Here is a 10,051-nt window from a genome sequence, read left to right as displayed (position 1 = left end):
TTTCCAGGTGTTGGAAAGATACAGATTACTAGCCGTCTTAAGCGCCGTGTCGGTGGGAGTGTAAATTGGTTTAGCCACTTTGAGAAGAATTTGAATTGTCTTGTTGGGTGAACATTCACGCCCCGTATCCCTCCTAGACATACACCCGAAGGAGCACTTGCCCCTGTTCGGCAGGAGACGTGGACAGGAGCGTTCACAGCAGCATCGTTTATAGTAGCAAAACCTGGCAATAGCCCACGTGCCATCAGCAGGGAGAAGGGTGAAGGACGGTGTAGTCACGCGACGGAATACTAGCGAGCGGGCACAGAAAGTGACTGACAGCTGCACACAAAAGAACGCTGAATCTTTGCGATTTGGCTTCAAGGAGGAAGAAGTCAGCCCCACGACAGAAAAAGGCAGTGACGTCCTTTTTCGAAAGCCCAAAACAACTAAAATCTAAGACTGTACCAGCGTACATGTGGAAATGTGACAAGACCACACGAAGAGGAAAAGCGAGGGAGTGGGGACTATCGAGAGAAGCAGCTCTGTCGGGTGGGGGGAACGGGGTGGGGCGAGGGGCCGGCAGATGGCCACGCAGAGAGACTCAGGTGCTGGTCAGTGGTGGAGCTTTCGGGCTACGGTGGTGGTTTCACAGGTATTTACTACATCATTTAAAATACAGAAAAGGCCAATGATGCTAGTGTGCCTTGAACTAAGGATAATGACGAGTCCAGTTTAAAAAAAAAAAAATAGAGTCCTTTCCTTTCCAGTGGTGTTAGGCTCCTAGGCACACACACAAAAGTGTCATGAGGACAGCCACTTAAAGGTGGACCCGCCGCATTACAGAATCGCGGAGTGTGAACACGCTAGGGTTTATGTCACATACTGTCATGCTGTTTTCAGAGGGTTACGTGACTTGGTCACCAATTTTGTAATAGACAGCACTGGTCTAGACACTTACATTTTTGATGAAAACAATTCCATCACACAGCGACCTGCCCTGAACAATGTCCCATTAAACTTTTTGCTGGCTTACGAGGCCTGAAAACACTAGCTTGTTGTTCCTGTTTATAAGCTTGTTCACACACAGAGACCTTAAGCTTCGCCTCCCCTCAGCCTCCTAACTTGGGCCTCAAAAGTTAAAACTTCAGTTGAGTTTCGGAGGAGAAAGAATCGTTTTCCAGGTATCAACGGTGATAAGGTAATAGGGGATCGTGGGGAGGATCCCTTTAATCCAACTTTCCGCTTCTAGTGAGAGTATCTCTGAATCCCCGCCTTCTAGAAGTAGTCCCAGTATTTATAAAACTATGAAGAGAAGACTGGCTCCCATACGGCAGAGTTACTCTCTCCCTCTCTCTTCCACGTGCATGTGAAAAATGAGGCTCGCGTGCTGCGGTGAGCTCCCCAGCAGCAGGATCTGAGCGCCGTTTCCAGCCCTCCCTTGGTGTTTGGTTGTTCACAAAGCGAGGACCTGGGAAATGGGAAGATAGTTCGCAGCCTGTTGGGACGACAGATAAGAAAAGCAGCTTAACAGATAGGCAGTGTACACCCACAGGGAGCTGCTCTGCTTTGGTATTCTCTGTGTTGGGGTAGGTTTGTAGTTTGCAAGTGAGAAGATAATGAGTTTGGAAAGTAGGGGTGGGGTCGGGTCACTGAAATTTGGAGGAGGCCCTGAGGGGAGGCCACCGAGTCAAGAAATAGCCGAATGCACCAGAAAGCCATTTGACAGTGTGGTGACACAGAGCGCACTTCCTTACAGTCCCAGCTGCCCCGTAGTCGCTACAGACGTGACCGCCAGGGGCTCAGGTGCAGAAGCAAGCGCCTTGCCGTGACGTCCCTGGCTCCGTGGAGCCCCGCAGAGAAGTGTAGGACTCTCAGGAGGCTTTCTCCTCCTCGGTTTCATGATTTCCCCACTGCGGGTACTGACGAAAAGATGGTTTCTTCTAAAGAAAATGCGCGTGTGTCAGCAGGGACACAATGTCACGTCTTTGCTGTCATGCCCCTTCCTGAGCTTTGACCGGTGGACTGGGCAGACACACCCCTTGACCTTTCTGTCAGGAAGTGGGAATCTAGTTAGCGCTCATTTTCTTGACTTCGTCGACCTTCAAAGCCCAGAATCTCTAGTCTCCCAGCTCTCTGCCAAAGTTTGCATGTCACCTTCCCGTTTTTGGCTCAGTAGTCAAAATGGCCCTCATACCGGTCCCCCACCCGCAAACACATTCATTCATTTATTCAACTAATACGTATGGCCTCTCCCTCTGCCACAAGCTGGGCACTGTTCTAGTTCCCAGGGTAACAGTGAACGGAGCAAAATTCCTCTTCTCGTGGTGCTTACATTCCAGATGGGGAGCCAGGCAGGAAACAAATATTTTATCTAAGTGAGACGCGAAGCAAATGTGTTTTGAGCACATGACTGACGTGATCAAACTTGTATTTTGAAAAGGTCATTCTCGTTGCCATGAGGAGAATGGACAAGGATGGAAATGGAAGTAGTTCTAAGGCTATTAGAATGAGCCGTGGCAAATCCAGAGGTCATTTGTTGGTTATGATAGGAATCATCGGGTTAGGGACACCTGTGGGAGTCGAACCTGCAGACTTCCCAGCAGGTGGGGGCCGACGTGGGGGGAGGGATCAGGCCGAGGCCTATAGTGAAACGTGATGAGCAGTGGGCCCCGCCTCACGCCTTTTGGGGGTATTGGTTTTTGGGTTCCCACCACAACAGCCCGAACCTCGTCCAGGAGCCTCATGGGGGACAGAACGGCAGCACTGCCTTGGGGAGAAGACGCTTCACTGTCCTAGGCAGTGTTCGGAGTGACAGGGAGATGAGGACAGAGCTCTGCTCCCTAGAAAGCCCCCCACTCCTTCCCCTCGGTTACCTTTACTTGCAGTGGTTGGCGGGCACCCTTAAAACAGCAGCTGATGAGTTATCGGCAGCTCCCTACCTGTCCCCCCTACTCTCAGCCAACAGCTGGGATCTAAACAATAGGTCTAAATCTCGAAGAAGGAATTGACACTATGCCTAGTGGGAGTATGTGCGTATATGATGTAAATAAATTTTTTTTTTTATCCATTCCCTTAGTGCAGATTGTTGCAGCTTCTTTAGAGTCCCTTTACATCCCCCTTGAAGAGCACAAAATTAAGTAGTACTCGGGGTATTCTTATTATCAAACTTTTAAAAATTCATCACTGGATTTCTGGCTTTCCGGCACATACAAACATCACACAGGCAGAGGACTGCAGACCTCACGGCCCGGTGAGCTGGGTGTTGGCCCCGGGCCCAGGAGGGGTTCGCAGTTATCTCGATGTGGCAGCCAACCCACCGTGTGTCCTGTGGCAGGTTTCTGGCCATTTCTGTCCATACTGCTGCCTCGATTGGCCCCCGGGGCACTTTTTGCCCTTGCAAATACGTCTCTGCGCTGCTGTTACTGTCTTGAAGTGTGAACTTGGTGTGTAAGCCTATCCCTCTCTCTGAGATGTGTCTAGAGAGGGGTGTTTTGCTTCAGTGGAATCCAGGAACAAATAATGAAAAGTACAGCGAGTACAAGGCCGAGGACAGAACGGGCACACTCTTATCAGTCATCTGAAGTATGCACAGCCTTTCCAAGACAAATACGGACTCCTGTTTCTAGGAAAACACCAAAAAGTACTTATCAGTGATCCTGTATGTGCTTTGTGGAAAAAGACGGCATCAGCCTACCCCGAAAGCCATGGCAAAGCAGATTCCTCTGGGCGCCGACAGCTGTGGGACCCAGGCTGTGATCAGTCGGTGGAGGCTCTCTCCTGCCTCACGTGATCACGTGTCCCTCGCCCTGTGCCCAGGCAGCCGAGCCCCTCTTAGAAGAAACCCAGAAGGCAGGGGTGTGCTCGCTAAATGCCCAGGGTCCCTCCCTCTCCCCTGACCTACTGCAGGCTCAGAGAGGCCTCGCCTGAAGAGAGTCCTAGAAAAATGCAGTGTGACCAAATCGAAGTCCAAAGTTAATGACAGGAACAGGAGCAGCCACCACCGGCAGATGGCCCACTCTCTGTCAAGCGCAAGCTTGACGGGTGTTATGTTATTCGCTCTTCACAGCAGTCCTGTGAGGCAGGTGTCGGTGTCCCGTTTTACAGAGAAAATTGGAACCGAGGGTGAAAGCCGACTGAGCCGTCCGCGATCATGTGGCTAGGAAATGGCAAAGACGAGGCTCAGCTTCACAACCGGAGTCTTTGTCCCCAGTCTTACTGCACAGTCAGTCACGGGTGGCACTGCGGCTCCAGCCAGCCACTGGGTTCAGAGTGTGTGCCGTGGTGGGCTGTCACCCTGGAAGAGGAGGGGCATCGCTTTCACCTGACGCCTAACTCTGTCCTTTGTCCCCTCCCCATCCAGGACGCAGGCGCAGCGGGCACGGAAGCCACGTGTCTGCACGGGCCCCCAGGGGCTGCTTCCCCGCTACTCGGAGAGCCAGGCGGACGGGCAGGAGCAGCTCTTCAAACTGACGGACAACGCCCAGGACGAGTCGTAAGTGGCACCGTGGGGAGTTGGTCCCCGTGATCACCAGGCTGTCCCTTCTGTCTGAATCTGAGAAGTTTCTATGTGACTCTTCGGCCTTGGAACCCGTTAGCGACCCCTTGGCCCAGATGTTTCCTGGACTTAGAGAGAACTATTCGGAAATGGCCTTTTACTTAAAGTGGTGGTTCCCAAACTGAGTTCCAGGCGGAACCTGGATGTTTGTTTCTAGCACGTAGCGGTCTCTACGTAGTTCACAGAGAGATGGCAATGGACAAATGGTCTCCCCTTTAAAATTTTCTTAAATTTGGTGTTCCGTTGTTTGATGCAGAAAGCTAGTGAAAGAAAACAGGAAAGTTACAACTAGTAGGTGGAAATCTGGGGAATGCAGGTTTCTTAAGATTGTTTTGTTACTCTTTGAATGCAGATGTTTATGTACCTGGGACCTTGTAGTATTTTCAGTTAGTGAAATTATTCCAGGTTGATGGGCTCGAATTCGGTATGTCACTTTTTTAGGATATTCCGCAGAGACCCTTTGAGTGTAAAAAGCTATATAACCCAAATGGGTGTTAGGACCACCGGCCCAGAGAAAGCAGTTAGTTATCAGAGAAAGCCTGATGAGTAGGAAAACGCTAGTTTAATTTCTTTTAGTGCTCATTTATCGCCTTCCAGGTGAAGCAAGCTGGACAGGGTCCTGAGGGCTGTGAGTGTGTTTCGTCGGTGGGGGCGTCTGGAATAGCGGTTAATGCTGCGGGTAGCCTCCAGTGTCATCAGCAGAGACAGTGTTAAGCTGTTGCAGTATTTGAATGGGGACATCCACTGTCGAATCCAGGATTCATTTGTTGTGTGCTGGATCGATGGCATCTTCCCACAGGTGTTTCATATAATCAGCCCCTCTGTAGTATTACCGGAAGGGCCCTTGATGACGGAGGCGCATTACATTATCTTTGTCACAGAATACTGTGGACTGAGTGGTTTAAGCAACAAAATTTATTTTCTCACAGTCTCGGAGGTTGGGAAGTCCAAGATCACGGTGCTAGCCAGTTCAGTTCCTGGCAAAGGCTCTCGTCCTAGCTCGCAGATGGCCACCTCTCCTTGTGTCCTCACGTGGCAGAGAGAGTGAGCTCTCCGGTGTCTCTCGTAAGGACACTAATCCTGTAGGATCAGGCTTCACCTATGCTGCCTCATTTGACCTTCATTCCTTCCTTACTCCGGACAGTCACACTGGGGTGAGGGCTTCGACCTAGGAATCGGGGAGCGGGGCACAACTCAGCCCAAAGCGCACATCGTCAGCTTGTTCTGCCCTGTCAGTCTGGCCTCAGCCCGGTGCACTTCCAGGTCCAGGTCCCCAGGTGGTTTCACCCCAGGGAGGACCGCGTGCTCCTGCCTCCGTTGGGTGAGGGTTTGGTGCCATCGCCGCCCTTTGTACCACTTAGTTGCTGGAACGTTAGGCGTTTGGATCAAAAGCCCTGTAGTCAGCCTCAGGTCCGGCAGGGCATGGTGCACGGTCAGCTAGGATGGCAGCCCCGTGAGCGCTGGGCCTTCTGTTCCGTTCACAGAAGAACCCTCAGCACCTAGAACGGTGCCTGGCACGTATTGGACGCCCAGTAAATATTTGTGTCATGAACAATGGCCGGATAGCTGCAGCTTGGCATTAATACCTGTTCTCTGTTCCATCTTCGGGGGGTTTTGTGGTCAGAGGTTGAGATTCTGAATTTGTGTATGTGTGCTTTTAATTTCCATCACTGGTCCCTAGGAAATTCATTTTTAGTAGAATGACTTGCATCAAAAACACAGGGTTGCTCCCAGTGACGTGCACACACTGAAAACAGCCATGGAAAGCTGAAAACTGGAATCGAAATGAAGTCAGTAAAGTGGATTTCATGAAACTCTTGAAATTCATGTGAACTATGAAAAGACATTGGCATGAATGAATTTTGACTCTAAAGATGAAAACCATGTGTCTCCATCGGTTGTAGGTTAAATCTTTCCAGTGAGTATGGAAGGAGGCACGTGACCATGGCCTTCCTCAGTGTACAGGAAGTCATCACGGAACCAGCAAACGTTTCTCTGATGTCTCCTTGGTTGTCAGGCTGGGTCCTCACAGTGACCGTTAGAATCATCACTTTGCAAGAAAGGAGTTTTCAGGAAAAGCACACGAGTGCCAAATTATACCTCTGACTTTTATCCTAGAACTGTAATTAAAAACATGTTTACAGACCTAATTATTTGCATATTTTCCTTCAGAGTTAACCCCTTAAAAGGGTCTTTAATACTTTGCTCTACTGTTCTAACTAAATGTTTCCACATTTTTTTCCAGTTAGACTCACTGTTTCACTTCTGGAAAATACTGTGTAATTACTTCCTGATGTGCTGAATACCCCACAAAGTCCCCAGAGCCACGGTCACTTCAACTTTGTTCTCCCAGATTAAGTTTCAACTAATTTTTTTTCATTTTATTTGATTAATTAATATTAAAAAGATAGTCACTGACATATGATTTAAGTTCTGGCCAGCCAAAGAAGCTTTAATTTCAAATGAATCAAATATTCCTCCTGTATGTTGCAAAATTACCATGGCTTCCCATTTTTCTCAATTTTGGTTTTTAAATAGGATCCTGGCTTAAGCTGATGTTAAAGTCAAATGTGTCCTATCTCATTAAATTAAGTTTTCTTTATAACTAGTGTCTATCTGTAGCCAGGAACCTCATTTTCATTAAGAAAGAAAAAAAAGGAAAAAAAGTACTTATTTTATTTCTAATCTTTCATTACAAAGTCGCATACTGGTATTATAAGCATTAAGGTGGCTGTTACCATTTTTAAAAAGATGCCCATGAGTAACCTACATGACTTAAGGAGCTCCTTCTAGCATACTGTTTTCTGGAGTTTGACAATTGGATTGTATTTTCAAAATGTAGTTTTAGAAAATAGCATGAGATTTTTTTTTTTAACACAGAAAAATATTAAAAAGAAAACAAAAATAACCTTCAAACTCAACAGCCAGACAAGTCCTTTTTGATGACATAAACTCATGTACCTAGGTAGCAAATTCAAAGAGTACAGAAATAGAATCGAGAGTAAAATTCTCCTTTCTTGCCCCCATTGTAAACATAGTGTTTCTTGTATTTCGTGTCTTGTCTATCCTTCTTGAGAAGTTGCAAGAGAGAGAGAGAGAAATCAGAAATATTTTTTTGAGCACAGGTTGTGGTGTTGATTGTGATAGCATATGATGATAAATATAAACCTTATAGTAATATGTACAGTCTCACAGCAAAAGCAAAAAGACAGGTCCTTTTGAGGAATGACATAGAATTCATAAGCTTCCTTTTCTAAACCAGGAAATAATCTGTCAATACCCATTGACACTTAGGGAATTGGACATCCTTTGATATACACTGAATTGAAACTATCACTAGCTATCCTGATCAAGGTTAATGGCTCGCTGAATCTTTAATAAGTTAAATCAAGAGTTCTGAGAGAATTCTTTAACTTTACTACGGGGTAAAATATATTCACCATCCAAAGGTGCAGTTGCAGATTTCCTTGGACCTCACAGTGTAATTTCGTCGTCATTTTCCAAGACTACCTAACACGTATATGTATTGAATCCTGCCGTGTGCCAGGACTAGTGAGAGATTTGATCTTTCCTCAATAGGTTCACAGTCTAGCAGGGGAAACAGACAGTATTACCAATCATCTATAACACATGATGATGGCTTTTAAAATAGAAGTGCGAGCCGTGTGGTGTGGGGCCCCAAGCGAAAGGGATTGATTTATGCCTGGAAAGCTGGGCGAGGCTGTGGACAGCTGACCTGGTCCCGCAGGATGAGGAGAAATGTGCCACGGAGAGAAGAAAGTCACGTCTGCAGAGAAGCGCTGGGCAAGTGGAGGCAGCAGAGGTGACGGCATTTCTGCAGAACTCGACTGAGCCATGTGTGGTGGCAGCACGTGGGTGGGAAGACAGGGACAGAGGCTGGAAAGGCGGGTCGCAAGGCTGCATTCTGAGAGCGACGGATGGGGAGATTTTGAAGAGGGTCCTGCTCAAAAAGACATGTTAAAAATTGTAACCTTGACAACGACAGAGAGCTGGATCCGGGTTGGAGAGACTGGAGGCAGGAAACCGGTTCGGAGGCCCCGGGAGCAATGCAGGTAGAAGCGGAGAGGCCCGGGCACGGTGGGAGACGGTGGCGGGGGAGAGGGAAGAGGAGCACAGAGCTGAGAGGTGTTAGGAGGTGGCATAAGTAAGAGTGGAGAAAAAGGGAGGACTCAGACTGAAAAGGGTGGTTGGAATGAGTACTTGGCAGGTTTCTCTCTCCCTGTGGCGCAGTCAGTCCTGAACGTGTTTTCCACGTGTCCTGTCAGAGGGGCACGTTCCTCCAGCCCACCGAAGCGAGGATTTGTGGCGGACTCTCCTCTACTATCTGGATAATTTGACATTGGTTCACGGCAGAAGAGTAACAGTAGCTACCGCTTCTCTTGAGTGTCGGGCGTGTATATCAGCTCTGATTGTCACCGTGGCCCTGCAGAGTAGATACGGTTCTTGTTTTATAGGTAACGGCAGGGAGGCTCAGCGCGAAGCCATCTGGCTAGTGACAGGCAGAGCCAGCCGGCATCTAGGGCTCGCTGGTTCCAGGGGCACGTTGGCCATGTGCTTGGAGAAGACATTACCCGCCACCGAGTGGGCGGTCCGATGCCGCTGTCGACAGTGCCCTTGCTGTTGCTGAGAATGCCCGTGTGGGGGATGGGGTTCGGGGTATTGTCAGTGACAGGGGACCTCGCCAGACATACCACCATTATGTCTGTCCTCTCAGAAAGTGGGGTGAGCCCCACCTTCCTTTCTCTCCGAAGAAACTGACATTGATCCCAAGGTTGGAGTGCCCTCTTTCTCTCTTTAAAGGAGAGTTAAAAGTAAAACTTTTAACCAAAGTCTAAAAATCCTGGTTTTATATAGGATCGATTGTAGCGACTACAGCAACCTAAAATGTGTCAGCAGAAAGAACCTTAGAAGGTTCTCTAGTTCGCGCATTTGAAGGGTAAAGCTTATCCAGAGCTTTGTGTTTCTGGCCACGTGATTTTACTCTCTCCCAGTTACTAGCAGGTCAAGGAATGGGAGGATGCGCGCAGAATCAACACGAGACCTGCGGGCTTTCTTGCCCGTGTCAGCCCGCGAGGTTTTCCAGTAGACCCTCCTTCGCGGGCCGCCCCGCAGGAAGCATTGCTTACACTGGGAACAGCGAGTGGGAAGCCCAGCCAGCGTCTGCACTCAACTCACGTGCAGCAAGAGCCGCTGCTGCTCAGTTGGCCGGACCCTGAGCATCCCACGCGAAGCCAGCAGAAGCCTGTGGGGAGCAGGCCACCTGCGGGGGAATGGCCAGGAAGGAGGGGGTGCTGCGGCTTCGAAGGAGAAAGGAGCGGGGGAAGGGGCAGACTGGCAGGCCAGACGGTGGGGGGCACTGCCGTGGCCGGGCTTCTCTTGCGCCCTGAGTTTTGGCTCCTCTCTCACAGTGCCGAGTGTGGGTCGGTGTCTGTCACGGGAGGAAGGCCCTCGTCTGGAGCTCGGTTTTAGTTATTCTTTGACGTGGTTGTCAGG

At 49.1% G+C, this 10,051-nt stretch overlaps 1 protein-coding gene across 5 annotated transcripts in view; it reads left to right on the top strand.

Annotated features, from left to right (window-relative positions):
* Positions 1 to 10,051, top strand: part of VPS13D (vacuolar protein sorting 13 homolog D) — a 216,589-nt gene that overhangs the window by 201,268 nt on the left and 5,270 nt on the right. For all 5 annotated transcript variants that reach the window (XM_025048627.1, XM_025048626.1, XM_025048628.1 and 2 more), the window contains one exon: positions 4,343 to 4,474. In XM_025048627.1, coding sequence (XP_024904395.1) covers positions 4,343 to 4,474 — 132 coding nt within the window. The remainder of the gene's footprint in view (positions 1 to 4,342; positions 4,475 to 10,051) is intronic.

The sequence above is a fragment of the Pteropus alecto genome, unplaced genomic scaffold (genome assembly GCF_000325575.1).
Source record: "Pteropus alecto unplaced genomic scaffold, ASM32557v1 scaffold125, whole genome shotgun sequence".
Lineage (NCBI taxonomy): Eukaryota > Metazoa > Chordata > Mammalia > Chiroptera > Pteropodidae > Pteropus > Pteropus alecto.
This window is presented reverse-complemented; position numbering and strand designations above follow the sequence as displayed.